General features: G+C 42.8%; 1 protein-coding gene across 1 annotated transcript in view; it reads left to right on the top strand.

Moving 5' to 3' along the window:
* The first annotated feature begins 1636 nt into the window (after positions 1–1636).
* Positions 1637–27377, top strand: part of KLHL14 (kelch like family member 14) — a 60878-nt gene continuing 35137 nt past the window's right edge. The window contains exons 1-3 of the mRNA XM_036395212.2: positions 1637–1671; positions 3226–4208; positions 18258–18379. Of these exons, the coding sequence (XP_036251105.1) occupies positions 3271–4208; positions 18258–18379 (1060 nt within the window). The 5' untranslated portion in view covers positions 1637–1671; positions 3226–3270. The remainder of the gene's footprint in view (positions 1672–3225; positions 4209–18257; positions 18380–27377) is intronic.

Here is a 27377-nt window from a genome sequence, read left to right as displayed (position 1 = left end):
AGAGCCATAAATGTGAGGGTACAATATATCATGAGATAAAGTGTGGAGAACATGTCCTCGACCAAAATGTCCTTTGGTGGAAAGAAAAAGGCCAAAATGCCTAGAATAAGAATTCCCTCTGCTTCTTACAACTATAAAGGAGCAAAAACCAAAACAAAGCCCTAGCCCATGGGCTGTGCTATGCACGTTTCTAGGGTATCAGCTCTGGCAGAAAGTTGAAAGGTTATGTTTGTGAAATAGCAGCTGCTTTCCTGCCATTTGGTTCAGGCTTCTGCTTTGCGAAGTCTTGAAACCGAAAGACAAATCTGACAATATGCTAATCTTCCAATAAAAAAATGTGACTTCTGAACCCTTATCTGTTGAAGAGCTGACAGTGAAGTTCAGAGACGGTTGTCTAACCAGAAAAAACGATAGAGAAAATATGCCTTCAAACAAGATCATAAATCTTGAACAGTGCAGGGGAACAAATGTAAAAGGAACGTTTTACCACTAACACCATTTAGTAGCCTCACTTTCTCTCCCTTCCACCCCTCCAGCCTCATCAGACTTGCAAGGAAGGAGGATGTATCCTGTCAAAGCAATAATACGAATACAAGGGGATGGGGGGTGACAATGTATTGGCTACTGAAACCAGACATTATTTTCATCACTCCTGGGGTGTGGGGGGAGAACAGAAATACAAAGCAAATACTGTGCAACCTGAATACAAGACTTACTCCCCTCTCCCCATCCATCCCCCCCCAGCAACACATACACACAAAAGTTTGCATATTGCACAGGGCCCTTGAAGATCATAAATCTATGCATGAGAAAGATGTAGTGGAAATTTTTGGGGGGATTAGAGTTTATTTTTGTCATCTCTGTGAGACAGCTACTCATTCATCCAGATCACAGCTAAGAAAAAAGCTGGTCACAGAAATTAGCAGTTTCAGCTCAGCAGCAAAGTCGCCAGCCTGTGAAGGCAGAGAGAAATTGACTAATTAGCAATGCGCACTAAAACTTGACGGTTCTTTATAGAGAGAGAGAAGAGAGAGGGAGAGCGAGAGGGAGGGAGGCGGGGGGGGGGGGGGGGGGGGGCTCGCTTTTTCCCCTTCTTTCTTCCAAAGATGTTTGAAATCGCAGTCATTTACGCTCGACAATTTTTACAATAGCCTTGAGCCATAATTTTGCGAGTCTCTCCAGCATCCATCCCCCTGTATGGTCTCTCTCCACTGGCCATGCACGACCGTTTCTCTCCCCAACCGTGGATTTCCTATTACTCTCGTTACGACTCACTGAGCCCCAGGCCCAAGGATAATGATGTGTTGTTTCTTGGTAGCATAATTTGTCACACGTACATTTTTTCTTCTTCTTCTCTTGCAGAAAGCTCTGCGCTCTCTCTCTCTCTTTCTCTCTCTCTCCTTCTCTCTCTCTCGTACATTTTCTTGCTGTTGCTAATTCATGGTGATCAAATGATGTACGACAAAATAAATTGTAAAGAGTGACTGCTCCGAGTTGGGAACCAGAAGGTTTTTTTTTTTCTTTCTTTCTTTCTTTCTCTCTTCTCTCCTTTTTTTTTTTTTTTTTTTTTTTTTTGGAAGGAGCGAGCAAACCTTTAAAAAGGAAGGACAATTGATTTTTTTGGGGGGGAGCTTAAGTGAACCTTTACTTTGGCAGCTGGTTGTGGAGCAGGTAAGTTTCTGGCCTTGTGTCTAACCGTCTCCGTGCATTTGCTAGTGCCTCCTGATTTGTTTGTTGCTGGGGGAGAGGAAAGGGGTGTCTGTGTGTGCGGGGTGGGGGGGCAGTTGTGTAACGAACGCGTTTGCGGAATAAACTCCGATTGCAAGAAATGGGCAAAACGAGAAAGAAAGAAGGGGAGGGAGAAGAGGAGGAGTGTGTGTGTCTGTGTATGTGTGTGCATGTATGTATGCGTGTGTGTGTGCGTGTGTGTGCGGTGGGGAGGGGGGGATTGACCGGGTCCACTTAAAGGGAGAGCCTCCGGGAGGTTTCTGTAGCCGGCGGCGGGGCGCGGAGCGGGGCTGAGCGGCGCCGGGGCAGGGGAAGCGGCTGGAGGGAGCCCCTCGCTGTGCCGATAAATGGGGCGAGGCGGGGGTGAAGGGAGGCAGAGGAAGCCCAGTATTGGCGAGAAGCGACTGAGCGCGCTGCAATGGCAGGAGCAGGTCTCGGCGGGATCCCGCTGAGGAGGAGGAGGAGGAAGAGCGGCGGCGGCGCTCCGCGGGGCGGGATGCGGTCAGCGCGGGTCGGTGGCTGCGCAGCCTCCGCAGGTGCGGCCGCGGCTCGGGGCAGCCTCGCCCGCCCCTCTCCCCGGGCCGGGCACGGGGCCGGAGCTGGGGGGGCGGCGGGTCCGGCCGGACCGGGGGCCGCCGGGCACGGCCCCCGCTCCCCGCCGCCCGCTCCCGCCTCCCCCGTCCTTCCCCCAACTTGAACTTCACGTAGTTACCGGAGTTACGGCCGCGGCGCCGTCGCTGCGAGGAGAAGCAAGCCGGGCAGGACAGCGCCGGGCGGCCCCTCGCCGGGCCCAGGGCTGCCGCTTCCATCCCCCCGTGCCCGCTCCGGGGTGCCAAGTATTGCAGCCCCGCGCTGGGCCGAGCAGTGCGGCCCAACTTCGGTGCCGGAGGCCCCGCTCCGGGCACGCCGCCCCCGGGGGGAAGCGGGTCCTGGCGCCGCCGAGTTGCCAAAGCGGCCGGAGGGGAGCGGGGGCTGGCGGCGAGCGGGGCGGGCAGGGCTGCTCGCCTGCCCGGCAGAGTTTCACTCACTTGGTAGTTTCTCTGGGCGTCGCGGAGTTGGGGGGCGGGGGTGTGGTGGTGTAGGTGTTATTTGGGGTGTGTTTGATTGCTTAGGTGTTTGGGAGGGGGGAACCTGCGGGGGGGTGGCTCAGCCTTGAAAATGTCCCCGGCTTCCTTGCTCCTCCCCTGGAGAACTGCCCGGTTTGCACCGAGGAGGGAGGAAAACGGGGGCGGGGGTGAAGAGGGGAGAGGCAAAAAAACCCCAGATCTCCTCTCGCCCTCCCAAGTTGCGGCCCCTCCGAGCGAGCCCGTCCGTGTCCCGGGCGGGGGGGGCGGCTCGGCTCGGCGGGCAGAGGGGAGCCCGTCCCCCGGCTGCGCCCCTCGCCACCCTTGCGCACACAGCCCGGATGCGCCCTCCGGGCCTCTAAAGCTCTGTGTTTATTGTTGTGTCGTCCCGTGTGTCCCCCCACCCCGCTCTCCTCCCCACCCCTCTGCCCAGGTTGGAGGAGGGTTTAAAAGGCAGGTGTGCCGGAGGCCGCTCGCCATGTCCAGATCCGGGGACAGGACCTCCACCTTCGACCCCAGCCACAGCGACAACCTGCTGCACGGCCTCAACCTGCTGTGGAGGAAGCAGCTCTTCTGCGACGTGACCCTGACGGCCCAGGGCCAGCAGTTCCACTGCCACAAGGCCGTGCTGGCCTCCTGCTCCCAGTACTTCCGATCCCTGTTCTCCAGCGGCGGCGGGAGCGGCGGGCACCCGCACGCCCTGGGGCTGGGGCCCGGCGCCCAGGACGGGCTGGGAGGTCCGCCGAAGGAGCCGCCGCCGCCGCAGACGCAGGAGGAGCCCGGCACCCCATCCTCCTCCCCGGAGGACAAGCTGCTGGCCAGCCCGCGGGCCATCAACAACCTGGTGCTGCAGGGCTGCTCGTCCATCGGGCTGCGGCTGGTGCTGGAGTACCTGTACACGGCCAACGTGACCCTCTCGCTGGACACGGTGGAGGAGGTGCTGTCGGTCAGCAAGATCCTGCACATCCCGCAGGTCACCAAGCTGTGCGTGCAGTTCCTCAACGACCAGATCTCGGTGCAGAACTACAAGCAGGTGTGCAAGATTGCCGCCCTGCACGGCCTGGAGGAGACCAAGAAGCTGGCCAACAAGTACCTGGTGGAGGACGTGCTGCTGCTCAACTTCGAGGAGATGCGCGCCCTCCTCGACTCGCTGCCCCCCCCCGTCGAGTCGGAGCTGGCGCTCTTCCAGATGTCCGTGCTCTGGCTGGAGCACGACCGGGAGACCCGCATGCAGTACGCCCCGGACCTGATGAAGCGCCTCCGCTTCGCCCTCATCCCGGCGCCGGAGCTGGTGGAGCGGGTCCAGTCGGTGGATTTCATGCGCACCGACCCCGTCTGCCAGAAGCTGCTGCTGGACGCCATGAACTACCACCTGATGCCCTTCAGGCAGCACTGCCGGCAGAGCCTGGCCAGCAGGTGAGCGGGGCGGGCAGGGGAGCTCGGACCCCGCGGGGGCTGCGGGAGCGGGGAGTCCCGGCGGGCTCGGACCCCGCGGGGCCGGGGCCGGGGCCGGGGGCGGCGCGGGGGCCGCAGCGGCTGGAGGGGGGCGGCGGCGGGGCCGAGCCGCCCGCCCCCTGCACCACCAAACTTTTCGTCCCCTCCCCTCGGCCCTCTGGCCACCCGCGCGTTGGGAATCTGGGTTTAGGGTTGTGGGTTTTTTTTTTTTTTGACAATAATTAATAATTCTTTTCTCCCACAATGTTATTCCTTAACAAGGAGTTAGGTCTTTAAACTGTAATAGCCAAGACCTACATCTCTTATTTTCATAAATAACTGCATCATCTATGCACACCCTGATGTTGCTGATGGTGAGGTGATGTCCCTGTTTGTGCGTGGAAACTTGTGACTTCATAGTCCTTACATCTACAACATGTCAGTTATTTTCATTTAATAAGGTCATGAATCATGATGTCAAAGATTGAATATGAGGTTGGTGTTAGGAAGTGAACACACGGCACGTAGTTTAACCAGGACTAAACATATTCAAAATTGTTATCTTCTTTTAAAATATGTTTGTACTTCATTCACAGATGGAAAGATAATACCATCTTCTAGTGCTGGTATAATACAGTGGTGTGGTAGCACAGAAATCAAACCACACTTTGTATTATTCAGCTTATTACAGGCTTTTCAACTAATGGGTGCATATTACTAATGATTTGACAGCAGCAAGAAAGAAACTAGTACATTAATAAATATTTTAAATAATACACTCTATTAGCATTAATGCACGGGATTCTTTATGTAATGGGCAGTACTCAGATGGTTTAACTTTGGAGATGGTGTGCCCTCTTATTCTGGCTAGCTCACTGTGTTAGTGTTCTGTCATGCTTATCATCTTGTTGTCTAACTGATTCTCACTCTGAAATCAAAAACATCAAATACAACTATTCTGCAGCATAAAGTATATCTGAGATGCCGCTGCTGTAAGTTGGTGCCTACCCTTTGCATTTCAACACTCAAAAGTGATGACTTTCAAAAATGCAAACCCCATGAACTCCTCAGGCAAGATTCTGCACGCCACCGGGGGCAAGCTGATGCTCGTGTCCTGGTGGATTGCTGAGATACCAGCTGGCTTGGTTCAGTGGAGATACCTTTCCAGCTTCAGTGGTCCATGTCATTTGAAGGATATGTAGTGGTGTTCTGACCACTGAATGCTTACAAATGTCATGGATGCTGCAAGAATCTGATACTGCTGGTACTGGGAGCTGCTTTCCCTGTAAACGGGAGCATACACTCCCGTTTAAAAGGAGCGCGCTTTAGGTAGTCCTAGATGAGAGTCTTAAGTTGCACTTAATGACTTACAGGAGACTCCAAATACCACAAATGCTGCTCTTTTTATTTGTTATAGGTCTGCATGTCTGTGCAGACAGTGGTATTTCAGAGACCCTTAAACCACAGTGGGTGAAAACATGCTGTCACCTTCCCAACTTTACTGTGTGTCTAGTAACAGTCTTGTAACTAGCTTCTCTTGATTGGGTTCTTTAGTGGCAGTGAAATGGGAGGAAAACTGTTCTGGTTTATTTATAAGCAGGCATTAGAACTTACTCCAAATGTTAAAGTGTTGGAGATGTTGAAATGCTGAGTAATGCAGAATGAAATTGTTATATTTTCATTTTCAGTCTTGGACGATATTCCTGGAAATTCATAAAGGTCACAAAGGCCCATCTTTGAATCTTAATCACTTTAGGATTTTGCCAGGCTGCCTAAGTACAAATGCCTTCTTAAACACTTAAACATGAAGGAGTAAAAAAAAAGAAACATTCAAGACTACAGAGATTTCCAGATTTGTCTTCTCTGTTACTCATAATTTTTCTAAAGTAGCAATTTTAACAGGTTGACATTCATTCAGTAAAATTTTAAGGAAGAATATCTGCAAAGAGTTCCTTAAGTTACTAATTTCCAGAAGGAAATCTTTAAAGTACCTAACAGTGAAGTACATGTGCAAATACATAAAAATTATTACGCAGAAAAAGACTTCAAAACTCGGATTACTTTTTTTCTGTGAGTAATGGTGACTTTGGTAATTTGGAATTTAATGAAAGGTCATTCACCAAAGATGCACATGTCTTTAGAAAGAGATTAACTGTTCCTCTTGTGCTGTGTAATAGCTCCTGCATAGTACAGTAAGGGTTGGTGAGAAATGCAAGCAGCCCAGTGCTATAGCCACCTGCTTCCTGCCTGTTCAAGAAATGGGAATTGCACTCAGTGTTAGAATTTGCCAATAACTTTTCTGCATTTTTAAAAACAACCTTTTTCTTTTTTAAAACAAGCTACTATAAAAAAACCCACCTATGTTATATATCCATATGCACACTTTGGAGTACATTGATATCAGGGCTACTTCTATTTCTTAATGGAAATGAATGTAATGGGAAGCTCAAAATATGCTGATTTCCCTCTGAAATGTAACTATAAAGTTAGTCCTGTGGTCAGGGCTGGAGGAAAAAGAGATTTAGGCTAACAAGAGCCAGTGTGTGCTCTGTGAGTAAAGGTATTTAAAATGTTTGTGCCACAAATGCAGATCCTGCAGTGCAAGTGATGCTGGGTTTAAGAAGTACCTGAGTTGTCTTTTGTGCTGCAGCGAAAAACAGTGTTTCCCTACAGAGAGCCTAGGGCTTTTTCATGAAATTTCCTACGAGAAATGCTTCAATGTCCTGATGTCTTTTTGTAAAATTAACTTTCAAGGTGCAACAATTAAGTGATCAGAATTTAAAAAGTTGAGGAATTATGTTCCTGACTTGTGAGCCTTGCTGTGCACTCTGAGTTTTAGGACTTCACCATAGGGCAGGGGTGTTTTGGCTTTGATTTGACATTTCATCAGGTGCTCAACTCTAAGCAAAGTTAGTAATACTGCTGGCTCAGTGATCCTCAGCTCACCAGGGCCTCAGCATACAAGCTGGAGACACAGTCAGTTCTGATGTCACTAGGAAAAATCATAGCTGATTTCAACTTGGAGTGGGATGAGTGATCCTGAACATTAGGCTTAAATTATGTTTTTCTATCCCTGAAAGAGACACGTAGCTCTGTGCTGTATCATCTTCTGTAGTTCTGGGAAGAAAATGCATTTAGATCAAGAAAAGTTCATATTCCAGACATTTATTTGACTGTCGGATCTTCACCAGAGTATTGAGTTTATTAAAATGTCTCTGTGCTTTATTGTGTAATATAATGTACTTTATGAAATATATGGTATGTATTTTCAATTTTTTAAAAGTTTGGAGATAGAGCATTACCACCTGCAGCTCCTCTCACCAGTGTTTGGGCTGGTCTGTCCCTCCCAGGATCTGCGGGCAGAGCAGCTGCAAATACAGCTGCATATCTGAAGGCGGAGGGCACTGAGGGAAGTAAAACTGGGAGAGAGGGGGAAATGCAGAAAAAGAAAGGAGTTGAGATACCCCAGGGGGGTAAGTAGTGGAAGCAGGAAAGTACAAATCAGGGAAAACATGAGAGAAGAATAGTTTTGAAGGGAGAAAAATGTAAAAATACATACCAGACAGGATACCAGACAGGAAAGGAAACTAGCAAAAGAAAAAACACCCTGGCAGATAAAAAGAAGATAGGGAATGAAACAAAAGGGGGAACACTAATTCTTAAAACAGCAGAAACAGCATCTGTTGTCAATGGCAGCTGAGTATTGCAGTTTCTGGAAAAGCTTTTTCAGATTTGGGGGAGGAAAAATGGATGGAGATCAACCAGCTGACATAAGATAGGAATAGTCCTAGGCAGAAAATACAGAATTAAAGAGCACAAGAGAAAAGAGGGGAAATAAGGAGACAAAGAGATAAGAAGGCTAAGCCTACCCGTGCTGTTTTATGGTTTCAGCAAAGTCCCAGCATGTACAGACCCAGCTGTTTTTTTATACTTTTGTTCCCTGGACTACTAGACCTTAGGGAGATTAGAAGTGCAAATTCTGATCCTGCTAAAGCTAGTTGTAGAGGTGATTTGGTTTACTGTTTGTTTGGTTTCTTAAGTTTCATTTCAGTGGAGAGAGGGTGTCATCCAGACTGTTTGATGGTAGGCAATATTAGTGAAAGTGATAGCAAATTAAACAGTGACAGGTGATGAAGATGATATGAACAGTTTTCATTCAGTAGGAAGATGATAACTGTTGATGAAGAAGGAAAATGTAAGGTGCTGAACAACGTGAGACAGTGGCATTTATGTGGAAGGCATATATGCCTGGTCTGTTTTACTTTCTACAGAGGAGATTAAAAATTTGAAGAAACCAGCTACATCCCTTGGCAATTAAATAATTTCCTTCTTGCATACACTATTTGTCTCCAAATCTCACAGACCGTAGTTCAGTTTGACTTCTTTTTCTACTGAGATTTTTGTAGAATCTCAGCAGGACATGTTTGGTGGTTGTAAGAAAAGTGTGTGTTTTTTCATTGAAATGCACTCTGTCTTCTGGTTACAACCACCTACCTGTCCCTTTGGGATCATAACAGCAGTATTTGGATTTTTAACTAATATTCTTATTCATGATTAATTGCAAGTGAGAAATACTACAGATCCTGAATTTACATCCTGATAAGAAAAACACATCTTAAAATGTATATGAATTATTAAGTTTTGCGTTGCAGTATGGATGAAGTGGATGTGAGGCTCTGGTTTATTTTAGTGAGCTTTGGATCAGTTTTTATGTGCCTGAATTAATATCAGGAAATTGTACATGTGCCGGTACTCTCTCAGCTGAGCTGCAGAAGGGAGACTGACACATTAGAGGCTGTGGGGTAGTGAACCACAGACCTGTAGGCAGTTTAATCCTAGTTAGTGTCACCTACTTTCCTTACCTGCCTCATGTGCATTCGTTTTCCATTGGAGACAAGCTTATGCTGAAGTGTAAGTGGAGAGATGTGGAGTTTCCAAAAGGGTGGGAGCCCTGGAGCTCACATTATGGACAGAGGGAGAACCACTGTCCTGAAAGGACTGCTGTGTGTCAGGAAAGTCCTTGGGAGCCTTTTTAGAGACATATGTGTCCTGGCTGATAAAATCCTTGAGAGCTGCAAGGTGATACCATCCTTGAGGTGATAGCCATTTTTTTGGCTCAGTTATAGTATTTGTTAGGAGAAACATAATTTATGAAGAACATTTAACAGCCTTTTTTATGGACAGCCATCTTGCCAACAGCTGCAGGTGAAGAAGGGTTGCCAGGCACATTGTGCAGGTACTTGCCCTGCCAGCCAGTTTCCCAGTCAGAGGCACTACCTGGAATAGTGTCCTCTGTGAACTGGCAGTCCCTCCTGATTCATGTCCTTAGATGGTAGGGCTCTTCCCCAGTAGATCCCATCTACTGAATTTTATCTGTCCCCTCTCCTGAATCCTCTGTTACCCCAAATCCTGAGTGTCCCTCCCACCAGGCTGCCAACCTCACACACACCAATCCCCACTGCTCCAGACCTCTGTGCTGGGATCTGTTCAGGCCGTTGCAGTTCGCTGAACTCTGCTCTTCCTTGGCTTTGTCACCCTGCCTTTTTAGCACTTGAAGCAGCTTTAAATACCTGCATCTGCATCTCCAAACTCTTTTTATGAGGAGAAATCTTTCACTGTATTTCATAACAGCTTGTTCTAGAGGGGATATTAAACTAAGTTTAAAAACGAGTAATCTTAGTAAGCCACTCAAACTCATGAGAAAGTGCCTTTGAAAATGAGAACTTCTTCCTCAAGTGCTGGGGCAAAAATGCCCCTCTCCACCACCCATGCCAGTCTATATAGCAGCTTTACAAGTCATGCAGGTTCCTAAAAGCAGTGTTGCCTGCCATGAGTTCCTGTGCTGTTCTTGCCCATCCTTTGGCAACACAATCCATCTCTGTCCTGTTGGGAAGTATGTAGGTCACGAGTGGTGCAGAGCCTTCTAGACAAGGAAGTCCCATTTCAGACAAAATCCTCCTGGAATGATTTCTGCTAAAGTGTACCTTTTACAAACTGAGTGCTGTAGGATCATGGTGAGCATCAGACATACATGTCTTTGCTACTGATTTCTGACTTTGCTGTTCACTCTTTGCCTGATGTGCATCCCCTACATGTGGACAGAAGAGATAGAAAGGAGAGGGTCTTAGAGGGCATGTTGTGGCCTGGGGTCATCATAGTTTTTTCTTTATAGCAGAAGAATATGGAGGTTCTGAGTCTGTAACTGCTGAGCAGTAAATGGAACAGAGCTGTGATGGTGTATTTGTTTGGATTTGTACTTGAAGAGAAAGCACAGGGAGCCTTGGGGGTAAGGGGAGTGAGGAGAGGTAATGTAGAACATAAAATCAACAGAAAAAAGTTTGCCAGGAAAAAGCTTTGGTTCTGATAAACTCATGTTATGAAAAAAATCATACAATCTGTAAAAAACACTGTTTCGTCTTTTCAAACAACTCCTGTGTTTTAAGAATCCAAAATGTTTTCTAATCAGAGCAAGGTTTGTTATTATCCTTTGCTCAGCATGGCCTGGAAAGATTGAGCAGGGAATAGGAATCCTAAAAGAAGGGTTTGAGCTGGACTCCCCTGCTCTGTAAACATCTCTTATGATGGTTTTGTTGAAACAGATTCTGTCTGGTATTACACTTTTACCAAAGGATCATCTGAAGAAACTGAAGACTATGGAAAGTTGAAAACTATTGGTAGATACTTCCTGGCATAATTTTTCATATTTGCTGCTTCCCTGAAATTTTCTTTAAAGACTGTCATGCCTAGTACTTAGTAGTCAACACTTGCTGTATTCTTGGAAAGCAGACAATAAACTGAGCAAATATTGTCAGCTGCCAAGTTCAATGGAAGCAGACGGTTTGCAGTGAAGCTGGAAGTAAATAGAAGTTAGTGCCACAGTTGGTTCTTCCTGTGTTCCCCAACTGATGCCTTCTTTCAGTTAAAAAAAAAAAAAAAACCAAACCCAAACAAACCAATGGAAAAGGTAACAAGTCATACCTTGAGTGAGCTGGCAACAAGGTGCGTTTCTTTCCTTCGGCTTCCTAAGGAAAATGAGCCTCAGCTGGAGAGAGCACAGCCTCTGATGCTGTGTCTACCTTCTGTTGACATGGACATCCGACACAGAATCAAATAAAAAAGGACTTTCTTGACTTTACACAGTCTGAACATCAAAAAATAACAGTTGAAATTTCATAGGGGACAAAATTTAAAAAGATGATTTGATGACTTTGAAATATTCTATAAAGCATTTCCATTTTACAGCCTCTGTCAGAAAAATATAAAAAAAAATCCCAAACAAACAAAGCAAAAAACCAAAATTCCCCAAAATAACCAAAAAAGGGAACCAGCCAACAAACCAAACCCAAAAAAAGGCCAAGCAAAATGATGTGAGGAAGGGAAGCAATTTGCAAAAGCATTTAGCTTTGACATTTTCCTTTTTCTTTTTTTAAATTCAGGATAAAGATAATTACTTAAAGGTTTTTGAGAATTTCCATCAGTGAGGAAAATCTTTGAGCAGTTCTACCAATAAGACTCATGAAACAGGAGATTTCGTGTCTCATTCACCAATTTGCCTTGCTAGTAACATTCCTTTGGATTCACTTCCCTTGCAATGCTCCAGATGCTCAGTGTGTGGCTAGTGAGGATACCTCCAGCCTTCAGATCTGGTAGTGCAAGGAGGCAAAGATGAGAAGGACCCTTCTCTGTGTTCTTCCCAAAGGAGCACTGGATAGGTGTCACTCTTCCAGGATAGTTGTCACTGCTAAGCTACATCAGAGGCCTTTACCCCAAAAAGGAAGGGACATTGACTTTAAAAAATCTTCCAGCTAAAAGCTGGAAGGTAACTCTTAAATATTAACTTAGAGATCAACAGTAGTGGGATTGCTTTCATAAAGAAAAATGGGGTTTTCAGAGCTTTAAACAGCTTCTAAGTTATTTCAATACAGGAGATGGAAAATTACCGGACAACTTTAGAAATAAAGGAACATTTAACTTGCAAGGTAACTCTGTAACAGTTAAGTGTGGCCTGCCAGGTAAAATATTCACTTACCCTTAGACTTCTGCTTTTAGAAGGAAAAGGAATGATTATTGTTAAAGCAAACATTAACTAATTCTTTTCTATGCTTTTCTTATAAGTATTGGACAAAATTTAAAAAAAATTCAAGTAGATTCAGAGGAGGAAACCAACAATCAAAGCCTGTAGCAAATCATTCTCAGCTTAGTATTTGTCTTCCTAAACTTCATTCTGTCAGTGGTCAGCAACATGTATTAAATGAGCATCCTCTTGAGTGAACATTACTGTGAGCTCTGCTGCAATGAAAACTAGGGTCTTCTGCCAAGCCTGCCTACATGGAGAATAAAAAGATGAAAACCAAAATCTTCATGATAAGACTGGTTTCCAGGTTTTTAGTATTTCTAGAAAGCTTTTTCACATTCATTCTAGTGTGCCTGGGGCAATAGGTGCAAATTAGAAGAGTCAAAAAAATCCATTCATAAAGCAACTTCCATACATTCAGGAAATTTTTGAAAATTCTTTGAACTGAAGAACTAAAAAATCATTTGCAAGAGACTTTATCGTGCTTTACATTTTGACAAAATCAGGATGTTTTTAATGTCTGTACTTTATCCATAAGGGGAAAGGCATTATGCAGGATTTGGTCTGTTGATTGTGAGAACTCAGGTCCTTCCCCTAGCACTGATGTAGGGTTAGGAAGAGATTCTGATGCCTATTCACCTATAGGTTATGATGTTTGTTAATTCATTTTATGTGATGACAAAACCTCATAAAATTCCTTTGTCCAAAATAAATTTTTCATTGTACCTTATGGCTTTCATTGAGTTCATAGTTAAACTCCTGGATAATTAGATTTCCTCTCTATTAAACATGTGTTACTAATCATGGCTATCTTTGCAGTCAGCTATGGAAGCCAAAATCCATTGAAATAAGCAGTTTTCATATGACACTTTTGTTGTACTGAAATGCCCATCCAGGAGCTGGGAAGGTAATTGTTGAAGATCACATCCCATGTTCTCGATAGCAAAACATTTTTTTCAGTCATGGGCAAATGGATGCTTGCAACATTTGTTCAGTTTTGCAGCCTGAAACTAGATTGTCAACTACATTTTTTGTTGAACACAGCATCCATTCAGATGCCTTTTGAGAAGAAAAGGGTTGCTAAAGACCATCCTGGTTTCTGAAGATGAAATTAAGTTATTGGCGCTTACAAACAAAAGGTCTGCAACTGAAATGTTGATTGGGATAGTATGTATCTCTTCTTTTCTATTACCAAGAGGTTGGTATCTAAACCACTCTGAAATAATTTGTTTCTGCTGCAGGTTAACACAGCCCCCTCTTCTGAGATTCTTGCTACTTATTTTGACAGTATCGCTGTCAGACTCTGGTTTCTCAAATCCTTTGATGTAATGAGATATGAGGATGTAAATAAAACTCATCATGCATTCACCTGCCCTTGCAGAGGCTGTGCTGCTCTTATGGCTGATTTTGTCTGTGCTTGAGTTCAGTGGGCAAACACTCGGGAATTCCATTTGGCTCTGCTGTGTTTAAGGTCAGCACTGAAGCAGGAGCAAGGATGCCATCATATCTGTCAAGTCCCTGTTCTGAAGAGCTACCCCTACTTAAAGCCATGGTGATAGCCTATATGAAAAGATAATTAATGATCCAGGCTTCTGGGTTTACTATAGCCCTGAGTTAAGAGAAAAGTATACTTGAATATGCTTTTTTTTTTTTCATTGATGACCATGATCACTTGTTTGTCTTAGGATGCATTTCTCTTTCTGCTGTGTAACACTACACTGGATGCATTAAGAACCACAGGACTGCTACTTCATGATTGTATTCTTTCCATTTATTTGCATTCCCTAATACAGGGGGCAGAGCATTGTTTAAAAACTGGAAGAGTCTGGAGCAAACCTGTTGTTGAGGCTTGTTTTCTTGCCAGCTTTTGTAGAATAAACTTGTACTAATTGCCCAGATAAGGAAAACCCACCAGTGCAAGATTGATGGATATGTTAATAAAGAAAAACAATGTACAAGAAGAGTATTTCCCATTCATGCTTGTTTTCCATTAACATGAGGCCATCAAGGTTGCAAAAGAGTAGGAGCGGTTTCAGGAGTGTTGAGGTCTCTTACAGCCTTTTCTACTGATTTCTTGTGAGTATATAAACTCTCTTGGGCTCAGCCTCTTGCCATGAATACTCATGGTTAATTTAGACCATGGACTGGTGATCTGAGTTTTAGAGCTGACGGGCATCTGCTGCTACCTTTGAAGTGAGTAGGATTTACTTATGTTGATGGGTATCTCTGTAAATTAAGCCACTTCTGCGAGTACTCAAATTCCTGGGTTTGTGTGCCCGAGGGAAACTACACAAGTTTGAAAATGTTGACTTTGAAATATACTTTGGTTTCCAGTCTTGTAAGTAGACAAAATAAATTTCACACCACATGAGGTACCCAGGAACTTAATTAAGGTGAATTAAGTGTTTTAAAATCTTAGCCGAACAGAAACTGCAAAGTGTGTGCAGAATAATAACAACACATGCATGTTCATCAGTGAGAACTAGAGTGTTGGAGTCTAAATCTAAGTAATGCTTTCAAGATAACATGTGGATAAATTTATCTCAACTTTTTTGCCATGGGATCAGCCTGCCTGTCCACAGTTTAGCCTTCCCTGACCAAGACCCACTACTGTTAATGGAATACAAGGTGATCATAAAATCCTTGCTGGGGACACTGTGAACCATAGCATTAACTGAATAGAATATTAGACTGTAAAATAAGGACTGTGAAAAAAAGAAAAAAGAGTGTGTCATATATAATGAAGAACCTTTCACATTGTAATCTTGAGTTATCCAAATAGCAAACATGTAATAACACATGAGAGGGGGAAGCTTTATCTTGCTCAATGTATTACACATATTTTTGAATCCTGTCTTCATCACAGTGTTTCACTGAATAACATTTTTATTAATATTTGGAAAAGTCTTCTGCATGTAAGCAGTGGCCATTTACATGTTTTTCATATTTCAGAATGCATTGTAAGATTCTAACAGTACTGCTTAGTGTGATATGAAACATAAATATTATATAATAAAGAAAATCTTTTTCAAAACCTAAATTGCAGCATTTCACATTAAAACTTAAATCTGGATTTGGCTCCAAGGAGACATATCAGTTTAAAACCTGCATGTCTTTAGCCACTGTATTACCTTTACTTGGTTCATTGGAAGAGCTCTCAATGCAGATGAATTAGATATTTTGAGTATAAGTACCCATCTCTTCTTTGCCATGTGAAATTTCCCTGTGCTTTTGGTAGAGACTTTGCTGACTATTAACTTCTTACTAAACTTTTACTTAAAGTCTCTGTTTTTGCTACTTCCCATTTTAAACATATTTTAAAAATTAGTATTTTTTAAGCATACCAATATAGCAGCACTGCTCCTTCTCAGGAAACAGTAGCTTCTCAGGCTGTTTGGCTGAAAAAGTAATGTTAAGGATAGTTGCAACTGCCAAAGTCTGGAAACTCAGAGTTATATCTGACATTTCATTCTTCACCTTAACTATTGAGCCTTGGCCATTCATTGGATTTTCACAGTGCTTTGGAGTTAGAAGGGAGTTTTACAGATGAAAGATGAAAATCAAAATAAACTCCTTTATCAAGTAAACCTTTGCAAGGGCATTCTGAATTTTACAATGCACAGGGAGTTGATTGTGATATAACATACAACACAGGAGGGTTGGAATAAACAATTTATTCTCTATTGTTAGGGATGGTCATGCATAACTGACTTATGGCTCTGGTTTGCTCTGCCACTTGTTACGTGTGCAGTCATCCCTAACTCATACCAAAAACAGTTTATCATACTCCCATGTTGCATAGAACATATCAAATGTTCTCTCATTAAAAACTTTACTGGGGAGACTGAGTGTTATAAGATGCTGGCAGTGCTTTCGTAAGCTTTCCCTAGAGCTTGCTCTCACTATGGAATCTGTGCTGACAGTGATCATGGGATGGTTCCTGATATCCTACAGAGCCACAGTCTGCTGGGCAGGTAACAGTGCTCATTGACAGCACATAGCAGGTGCAGTGCAGGCATCAAAGGCTGGCTTGTCAGAAAGACTGAGGGACTGCAGGGGCTCTCCCCAAGCTGGGAGAGAATCAAGGGGTAGGACAGTGTGGGACAGTGTCACTGTCCCCATGGTTTAACCCTCCTGCTCCTGCACTGAGGGTTTTATTTCATCCACTGTCAATTCATGACCTTCTCTGAGCCCTAAATTTGTTTAAAAAACAGATAAGGCCATATGCCAGATAGTTCCCCGGCCATCCTTGTCATAGATGCATCTGTAGTCAATAGTTGTCTTTGGGACAGCCATTTGACAGATTTTATTCTGGAGCATTGTGTGGATCAAGCCCTGAACTGTGTGTTCCCTTCCTGAAGGATGTTCTTTGTGGTTGGTGCATGTCTACAGCACAATCTAGTTTGGTTTTGCCCATTCTTCTCAAAAGAAGATGCAGTTCTGCTACAAATGTGAATCATTGGTTCACCAGCACACATTCTAGGCAGCAGCTGGAGTGAAGCCGTGAGTGTGCCTCAGTTGTAAAGCTCCCACTGCTGGGGTGCGCTACTGAGCTTGGAGCTCCTGGGTGGTGCTTTGACTCCACCATGAGCATCTCTGATGGTAGGCTTTGGTTCCTGGTGTTCTGTGCCTTTATTGGCCGGGGTGTTTGCTGCAGGCTGACACACGGAGTGCTACACAGGTGTTGTCATGCCTGGAAAAATGGTGTTTGACAAGGGTGCTTTCCATCAAATGCATGGTCCCACTGCACAGTCATTCACATGGATGGCTGTTTTCCAGGCTACATCACCTTCCTACCTTACAGGAACACTTTGAGCCTAGACCTTTATTTCAGTGTTATCTCACCCAAGCTGAGTATAACCGGTGAAAGTTCAATTATATGCAAAGTGACTATTAAAGCATCAGGGCTCATCTGGGGGTCTGTGCCTCCCCTCCAGTTTTCACTTACAATTGTGCTGAATCCCTCCATGCTGCAGAGAAATCGTACGTTCATCAGGTGGGGCATTGGAGGCCAGGGTGCAGATAACCACTTTTACTGCAGATGAGACATTGCAGTCCTGTTCTTAAGAACTGCCAGGCAGATTGGGAATCACGGTCACGGTTAATAGCAGCGAATTGCCAGCTCTTGATGGGTGGGTAGTCACTCCTTTCAGTGGTTGCCCCCTGGGGGAGAAGGTAGAAAAACAGAGGGAGGGAATTAGAGTGACTTTGCACAGTTGAGCAGGTTCATGCCGCTGGATCAGTGGCAAGCATTGGCAGGGCTCCACTCTGGGGAGGCTCACAACAACATCACAGTCTCATTTTTACCAATTGGTGTTGCTATAGCCAGTGGTGCACAGGGGGAGAGCAAAGACGAGGGGGGCAGCCGGGGGGGAGAATGAAAGCAAGAGTCTGGACTAAATTAAACAAACAAAAGTGCTTGTAAGTAGCATTTAACCCATAACCATTAGCCCAGTGCTGCTAATTGTACTAAACTATATATCTGAAGTTCAGTGTGTGATTAAAGAGTTGGCTCACAAACTCTCTGCATAACCTTAATTTTTTCAAGGTTCTTTGAGTGTAGAATGGCTTATAATAATGATTTTGACTAATACAATTTTTGACATGCAACTTTAATGCTTAACCTTAGTACAACTCCAGAGCATTTCATGTGTATTCAGCTGTAAAGAGTGATGATTTAAAGGGATAATATAAGAAAAAGGTCGTTCTAGAATGAACCTCTAACAAATTGCATAAAGGAAGCTTATTATTCCATGAGTAGAGAGATACGCAGCTTTTCTGATCATTTTTCTGCTTGGTTCAAGAAATTGTTGAGACATGATTGGGAAAAGAAACACAAAAAAATGAAATAGAAAACTGCAAGCAGTGAATATTCTTTTGATGGTTATGATTTTGTTTCCACTAAAAATACTCCTCAGTAATGTGGTTGTTCATCTTTCCTCTTGTTTTGGGTGAAGAATTCGTTCCAATAAGAAAATGCTGTTATTGGTTGGAGGATTGCCTCCCGGACCTGACCGGCTACCCAGCAATTTGGTTCAGTATTATGATGATGAAAAGAAGACGTGGAAAATACTGACAAGTAAGTGGTTTATTTTTGTACAGTTGTCTTGATGAATTTAAAAACATGGTTAATCAAATTAGACACTTTATTGATTTGTTTCTCTTCAGAGATTTGTTTATGTATCACAAGGGGCTTCACAATGGAGCAATAAATTGAGATTGCAGAAGATGCTAATTCTATAATAGGATAGGCCTAAATTAACATTGGCTTAAAATCATTCCAGTAAGTTTTTTTTAAGTAAACTTGTAAGTCTTTCAAGCTGCAACATAAACCCATGCATATTTATGTATATATGAATAAAATCTGGTTTAGGAAAAAAAAAAGGCATTTTTTTCAAGACATTTTTCTCAAGAGTCAGATCCCTGGTAAGCCTTAGTACTAGAGCACACCTTTGATTCTGTTTTGCATTTTCATTTCCTTCTTCCAGCTTTATCTGTTGTCCACAATCATTAAAGAAAGGTTTCCTCTGTACTACCCTGCGTCCATTGCTGACAGAAGCATTGGTGGAATATATCAGCTACAAAAAACAGTGCATGGAGGCTGCTATCACAAAATTCTTTCCCACCTTCTTTTAATAGTGGATTGGTTTTAGAGTAAGTATTTTGCCTCGAGCATCGAGATTTGGAACTTATTGTTATGTTGGTTGTGATTCCCAGTCTGACTTGGTCATGGAATCAAATCATAGCTTCTTGAGTGCAGCAGGCTGTGTGTGCATTAGTCCCCTTGTGGCTAAACTGGCTGCATTGGTCAATAAAACTAAATTTTAACTGTCAAAATTGCCCAAAGCAGTATAGATAAAATAATAAATGAGCAATTTTGATCCATAAATCAAAACCATACTTCTAAAACTGGACAACTGGTAAAACCTGGATTTCCTATTAGACCTGCTTTTTTTTTTCTCCCAGTAAAATACATTTTACAGAATTTTTTTCTTCTCCCTTATCCAAAGCCATATAATGGCATACATCCACATTAATATTACATGCACAGATTAGGATGATTTTTTTTTTTTTAATTGCTATGATGCAGGACTTGAAATGATGCCCTTGTAGACTGATTTTCTCCCACGGTATATTTAGGAGCCTTTTACAAAGTGGTGCCACATAAAGACTGTTTACATATAGACGACCTGGACTAATAGTTGAGGGTGTTGTAAAAGAATGACAATTAAAAAAGGTTATATGAGGTGTACATTATAAAAGTTTATCGCATCTGTGCTAGGGAATATATTATGCTTCACATTTTTCAGAATAATGAGTTACAATACCCACCTCTGTAAACTACTTCTAAGAAAATCCTGAAGATGGTAAGTCAGTGAAAAATCAATGATACTGCCTAAGGCAGGTGTTTTTTTCATTTGCTGTGTCTAATCCAGTGGCTCAACAGGAGAGGCAGAAGGAATGGATCTCTTGCTTCAAGATCTGAACTCTCTACTGAATTAAAGTAGAAAGCTTTTTTCCTGAGTCTTAACTAGCTGTAGATTGTCAGATTTTGTAAGAATGGAATTTACTCAGCTCTTGGTTATTTACATTGTGTTGCAGTTTCCAAGAATGTGGGAAACTACCCAGAGGCAGGATACCTTAATGCTCTGGTTTAATGTCCAGCATCTCTAGTGTTGAACCAACTGTCTGTGGTGGTGATGAGAGATGTTTCAGGATAATTTTATGTAGAGAATTTAGTCTTTTCTGTGTTACCTTTAGAAATAGGGAAGAAAAGTTCTCTTTCCACTATGGAAGTGCACATAACATTCTGCGCTGTGGTTAAAACCAAGGCATTTGTTACAGTCCTGGCCAGCTTGGGCTCAAGCATTTGCTGATCAGCACTGGAAGCCCTGGAGGTCCCAGGATCTGTCCCAGTGCTGGCTGAGGCAACAGCTGCCAAATACAGAGCCATCTCTTGACATGAGTAACTCTGTTCTTACAAATCCTGCCAGAAAAGGATGCCCTCTTGGCCTGGGCTGAAGTTTGAAGAACACAGAGGAGAATGCCTGTCTTTTCACACTGAAAGACAAAATGTTAACAAGCATAATTTCTTAGAAAATATTTTACTACTTACAAAATGGTAACAATAGCTATTTTTTAAAATAGCTGGTTCAAATAAGAGTTTCAAGTATCCCTTTTTTTTTCTAGCTTATGAGAGAATGGGAGATAAGTCCAAGCAGATCTTCTGTCCTTTCTGTGAAACATTGAAGAACTACAGCATAGGAGTGTAGGGACTTGAAGAAGTGTGACTGAAAAGTCTTAGGGAACACAACAAACTGTACAAGCTTAAAACAATAGTGGTAGTTCATTGCAGCCATGGTGTGCTGTCAACATACTGTGACATTTATGGGGGGTGTAAATTTAAGGACATAGTTCTGTCTTTATTTATCATGTATTTTATTTTTGCAATTTATCAAAGAGTTTTCTTTCTTTACCTTTTTACCTCTCTCTCAATCCACTGTTGTCTTATCAGAGATATACAATCAGCAGCAAAGGCAGAAGATTTTTTTCTGTTTGGTTTTTTTTTTCTTATTTAGATAATACTTTCAGTCCCAATGTTGCAGTTCATTCTCAACTTGTCAGTGCAAATGATGGGTTTGCTCCTTAGTGAATAGGGAGAGAGCAAAAGCTATGTCCTGCTCATGAGGCTCTGTGATGGGAAGAATTTCAGTTCCTGTACTCTGGTATTTCAAGATGTTCTATTTTATTATCACCTTAGGTGTATTTGATTTTCTCCTGTTACAAAGTTTTTTCTTTAACCTTCTGGCTGCCAATAGGCTCCCCCACACACCAACAAAATGCCACATTTTACACTTAGAGGCTTACTGATCCAATGTAAGTGTGCACAGAAAGTCCCTCTCCCTTCCTCCAAACCCATTTGCATTCCTCATTTTCTGCTCTCTGTGCCAGTGGCATCTGGGGGTAGGGATGGTGGAAAGGAGCAAACTCTCAGTCTTGGGTGCTGTGGCAGGGCCATTAAGGAGGAGGTGGATGTGAGGAGCCTGAATCTCCTCTTGTCACTGTCCGCTGAGAGGAGCCCCAGCAGTTACTCTCAGGGCTTGCAGACCCGTTTGAGAGGGAGCTGCTTGCCTGTTTCCTTTTGCCTTCTCAGCAGGGAGAGTGGCTCACTCTCAGCACTCAGTTGCTTAGGGCTCTGTGTCCTGCCTTGTGTGATGCATAAGGAGCAGGAGCAGATCAGCCATCAGGAACTACTGGCTCCATGGCACTGCAGCTGGAGCTGCGGGGACGGGTGCGGGTGGAGCAGCACGAGCTATCGAGTATGACAGCTCAGCACAGGAGCAATCTCATTTTGTTCCCTAGACAAGACTAGATCTATTGGCAGGGGATCCTGCCCACCTCTCTCTGCCTGGGTAGCCAAAGCACCAAATGCATCAGTACTAATGGGAGTAATTCGAAAGGTATCAGGAAAACAACTTGCCTTGTTCATAGACCCGGAGAGGAGGGGAAGCATGCACCCATTTCCAATTTTTTAATGTCATCATCTATAGGCAAGAATGCTATGGCTCAGGGGATCGGTAGATTTTTCACAGTCTAGTATTACTGTGTATTTTTCCTATCTGGTATTTCTCAGAGAGTTATTGTTTATATGTTGACAACATAGAGGCAGAATAAAGAGTAAAAGAAAGGAGTAAGTTAGTGGCATTCTACAAACATTTTTGGCCACCTAATTTTGCTTGATATGGGCACAATCCTAATCTGAGATTATAAATAATATTATGCACATCATAATGTGTACGTTGGTGTTTAATTTGAAACACTTACTGCACAGTTGTGCCTGAGCAAAGTTGAGGCTTTTATAGACTTTATCATAAAGTACAGCAAGTATCTTCACTGCATGGTTTCTTTTCAGGCTTGCCTACATGTGCACAAACACTGTTCACTTTTTAGCTGGGTACTACATAGGTCACGTAGCAGCAACAGGCTACCATTGCCCAGTGACAGAAATGGAACAGCTGAAGGGGGTGTGACAGACCTCAGTAACAGCAAAAGTCGTGCTCTGTTAATGGCTTTTCATTATTTTGTGATATTTTGTAGTCTTCATAACTACTTTCTGGATGTGGGGCTTTGGGGGGGGGGGTCTCAGTGTCACCACCTCATACCTCACTGCTCAGAACCAGGAACTGCTGCTTGGGTTTTAATTACCAGTTATGGTCCTGCCAGGAGTCTAATTGTGTTTAATTCTAGAACTCCTTTGGTTGTTTGTTTTAACTGAAACGTTTAAGATTAATTAAACTTTAAGGAAGTGAAACAATGTTTTGTTTGTTAGAGTTATTCTATAATAATTGCAAAATCCAGAGCCTATAAAGATTTTTTGTGTTCAGAATTGCATAGCTTTCCCAAAAACCCTACTGCTAAGGCAATGATGTATTACTTTCACTTTCATTATATGTTTTTAATCAGAGCGTGACTTCACACTAGACAAAGCGATGCTTTATGCATGGTCTCCCTTGTTTTTTGCTAAAATCTTTTGACATGATTAATTTTACTTTAATGCTTTTGTCTTGTTGTAATGGTAAGGATGATGGGTATAAACCAGGGCAAAAAAATGCATGCTTTTCTGTCATAATGCTTCTAAGCATTTAAAAATATATTAAATGAAAGAAAAAAGTATCACAAGAGAATGATCTAACTGGAATTAAATTCCTTGCTATGTGAACAGAGAATGCAAGAAATAAATAAAAATGATGCAGTCATTGTTTTAGGTGAGGTTCTTTTTTGTTTTTTTTCTATAGCAATTTATCCATCTGTCTGATCGGAAGTGATGACTAGAAGAGAAATTGGGTCTTATAGGTTTCTAGATATACAGCAATTCCTTGCTTCAATCTAAAAATTCCTTTTTCTCTGAAGCACAAAAGGTAAAATGTTGGAAGCATTACTGAACACTTACATGGCATGTTCCATCCATGTGAAGCTGCAGCTGCAGCAGGTACTGTTTTCATATCAATACTTTCTTTTTCAATAAGATGTTAATTGTAAAATTGCTTAACTTCCCTAGTTCACCACATCATGTGGGTGAACCACGGAGAGAATTCAGTGAACTTCACAATAATGGCAAATATATGGATGGGCCATAATGCATTTATGCTTAGGGATTGCACTAGGTTTGGATTTTAATCCAGCATAAAGGCCAACATCATTGTCCAATGAGAACTGTCTCATATTTTTTTTGGGAAAGACAGGGAAATGTCCAGAAATTTGACAGATTGGAGAATTTAGTCAGGATGATCAGCATCTATTTTCAGGTTTCTTCTTCTCCTAGTTATCCCTTAGTCTTTTTTTCTGTTTGTCTTGGCCTTCCTGCCCTTTGCTAGGTATGTTTAAGTCAGCTGTGTTTGGTCCATGTGTAAAGACAAACAATGAAGCAGGCACCTTGATTTCCTTCCCAAGCCCTCTCCTTCCTGCCAGCAACAATCACACAATGTTAAAGAGTTGTCATCTTCATCTGATTCCCTGACCATAATGAGCAGTCAGAAACCTTTCCACCCCTGATGCTCTGATAAAGGCAGTCCATCTTTTCTTTCCTTCCCCAGGCTGGATGTGCTTTCATTTTTACATGAAGCAGTCCCCTGCAGGTAGTCTGGTCTAAATACAACATATGTTATTTCTGTCATTTTGACTTTTTAAATTTCCCTTGAATGTGTTCTGTGACAGTGCAGCAGTCCTCTGTCTTCAGTAACAACATTTTTGCATGTCAGCCAGCATTTAGGCATACTGATGGTTCTCAAAACCCTTTGAACATCATTATTTATGTACTTTATCCAAAGAAGTCAAGTGCAAGGAATTAGAATGGTTTACTTCAAAGTCAGCAATAGAGAACCCAGGTCACTCCAGTCCCCAGCCTGCATTGTTTCTGCTGGAATAGGTCATATTTCTTCCTTCCATGTTTTCTTTGGCAGTTCTGTGGTTCTCAGTTGTATCAGCCTTTCCTATACTGAATGATACTTTGTCTTTCCTGAGGAAATTAATAACAAAACTCATGTTCATCCTTTTCTGAAATGTCTTTGGAGTCTCTGAGAACTTCTCAATCCTTCATGTGTTGGAGTGTTTTATCCAGTTTTCTATTTTCCAGGTTGGCTACTTATAAGACAAACAGTATGATTATAGCTCACATCAGAGGTTCTTGGAAGAAATTTTCAAAGGCTTAAGTGTCAGCTTGAGTACTACTAGATGCCTAGCACACACTGTGCCTTTGAAAATGTGGTGTCTTTCAAGTAAATACATTCAATCACTGTAAAGCTTTTGCTTTTTTGAAGAATGGTATTAGAAGTGAAGGTTTTCTCCTTCAATTTACCCCAAAACAGTTGGTAACTGAATAAAAGAAGTGATGTTTGCAAAAAATGTGTGAAATCATATGGACAGGTTGTCTTGATAAATGCTTGTTCTAATTTCTTTCTTCCCCCTCCTTTTTTTTTTTGTAGTTGTGAGAATAGTGCACACTTATGTTAGTCAAAAAATGTGTCTTGATGAGCACTTCTTGGCAGCCCTGATAAATTTCATCTCTCTTACTCCATTTATCCAGCAGTTGGGGATGCTGCAGCTTCTGCTTCAGTGCTGTGTCAAGGATGGTTTCAGCACTGCATTGAAAAGCTTGAGCAAGCATTAGCATATTGCTAAGCCAGAAGTCTTTATATTATCCACTAGACAGGTTTAGTAAATGTGGTAGGTGTATGTAGAAGTTGTGCATGTGCACATATACACATGCTTCTATGTATCTTCCTTAAAGAAACACATGGATTGCACTGAAAGCTAATTTTAAAACATAAATTCTATCTATATTTTTCATACTTAGACCTTTTTAAAAGGTTCAGAAGCAGGAAAATACAGTCACAAAGGAAGGAAGATTCACACACAGAAAACTTGGCTGGTTGGTATGACTATCCAGCTTTAAGCCTGAATTTAGATTAATTCAAGGTGGTCATACACACTGCCAATAAACCACATGTTTTACACCTACAGGGAAGTAAGAATATAGAAGTGAGGAACAGAAATACAGTGAAGAGTATTTTCTACATGTGACATAGCAGAGGTTAACCACAGCTCCCGTTCTGAGGATGATGCGTGGGAGTTCAGCTGTGCAAGTGCCATTAATGGCGCACGCCTGCGTGTCTAAGAGCAAGGCAGAAGTCTGAGAATGAGTAAAACCTAGCGGCTGAAAACATAGCAGGTTCTCACAATGATTGCTTTATTGATGTGTTAAATATTATTTTCTTCTGCACTGCCGTTTGAGATAACTTCCAAGAAATGTCAGCCCTCTTTCAGCGCGTTTTTGTTTTTGATTACAATGTTGTCAGCTTCTCCATTTACACAAGTGTTACTTGATTGTTTCTTCTATTCCCTGTGCCTTACTTGTAAAAAATGTGGCGTGTTGTAAATTCTGGATAGCGTTCTATTCCTGTGTTCCCAGTGCCTACACATGTTGCTGTGGTGTGTCTTTGAAACAACTCTTTTCACTGCATTCAGTCTGTTTGTGCTAAAGCTCTCAACAGCCTTTCAGCTTCTCTTGGCTGCTCTCTGTCTTTTGTTATGAACTTGTGAACACCCACCCGTGTGGAAACCAGGCTGTTCATTTCCTCTTGCATATACAAAGATGCCTGAAGATACCTACTAGTCTTCATCCTCAAAAATGCCATTGGCAAACAGTTACTTCCAGGGAGAGTCCATAAGTGTTACCTGAATGTCCCGTTCCCTGCCTGTGCTCAGCCAGGACCCTTTATGGTTGAAAACCTGAGGGGGATGAGAGAACAGGGCACAACTCGCTTCCAAAACACTGAGGAGTGCCCCTTCCTCAGGCAGGCACTCAGGCAGGGGAGAGCTGAGTGAGAAGGCAGCAGGGGTAAGAGAGGTGAGTTACCCCATGATTGGTGCCATTTTCACAGCAGATGCTGATGTCAGGCTGCTGTGGGGACATCTTACAAAGAAAGGTGCTGGCTCCTGGAGATGCCACTCCTTGTTACATCCTTGCAAGACCATCAGAACCTTTGACTCAAAGCCTTCCTCCTGTATCACAGAACTTACCTTTTTCCAAGTCATCTTTCAACGTGAGTTACATATCTTTACAGATGGCTTGAGGATGACAGTTCCATTTTGCAGCAACTTCTACTGCTTAGTTCCAAGGCAAAATGAACAAAAATATTTCAGATGTTTTGGCAAAACTATAGTCACATCAGAACATCCCTTCTCTTCTCAACATCTCTTGTGAAAGAGGGTCGCAGTTAGAGCACAATTTTTTAGCTTGTGAATTCTTCATGTATGTCCCAAGGGGTATTTCACAGCTCCACCAAAGAAAGTTTTGTCAAGCTTTGCAAGGCTAACTGCAAACCAGAAACTGTCTAGCTACAAGTGACAAGTTGCTTTGACTTCACCAGGTGATCTACAGAATGTAGATACGTGGGCTTAGCGCCACCCTAGAGGCTCTGCAACATTTTGAGTCCATCTCAGCCTATGGGCATTGTCTGTCTGCTATGTAGAAACATCTGGTCCAGTAGGAACTGGGAGCTGCCTTGTCCTGTCTTGTGTCCAAAGCAAGTGTCCCACCTGGCTAGATACAGACTTCAATAAAGTCACATCATTTCTACCTCACCAAAATGTTCTCACTAGACCTGTTTGTGTAGGTCCCTCAATAGTATATGGCCACTGTCTCTAAGAAATAAACCATTTGGAATAACTTTAACACAAAATTGTATGTCACTGTGCAAATTCAGTTCTCCTTGCAAACCCATTGCTTTCTGGTTTTTAGTTAATTCTAGGTAAAATTTGTGTGTTTATTCTACCTACTTGCTCTGGGATTATGTAGCATTAATGGGAGCTAGGCACGTATGGAGATGAAAATGAACTCAGATGTGTTTCTAGATTCTTACTTTGAAAAGCATTCCCTTTTCCAGTGGCTAATGTAGCATTTATGTAAAATGGGTTGAAAACAGGATGGCAGAACTCTTGTAGCTGGGTAAAATGTAACAATAAAAAATTCTCATTGAAATCCTCTGATTTCTTTGAGAGATAGGTACATTTTATGA

This window comes from Molothrus ater, chromosome 1 (genome assembly GCF_012460135.2).
Source record: "Molothrus ater isolate BHLD 08-10-18 breed brown headed cowbird chromosome 1, BPBGC_Mater_1.1, whole genome shotgun sequence".
NCBI lineage: Eukaryota > Metazoa > Chordata > Aves > Passeriformes > Icteridae > Molothrus > Molothrus ater.
The sequence above is the reverse complement of the archived record's forward strand: the minus strand, read 5'-3'. Positions and strand labels throughout refer to the sequence as shown.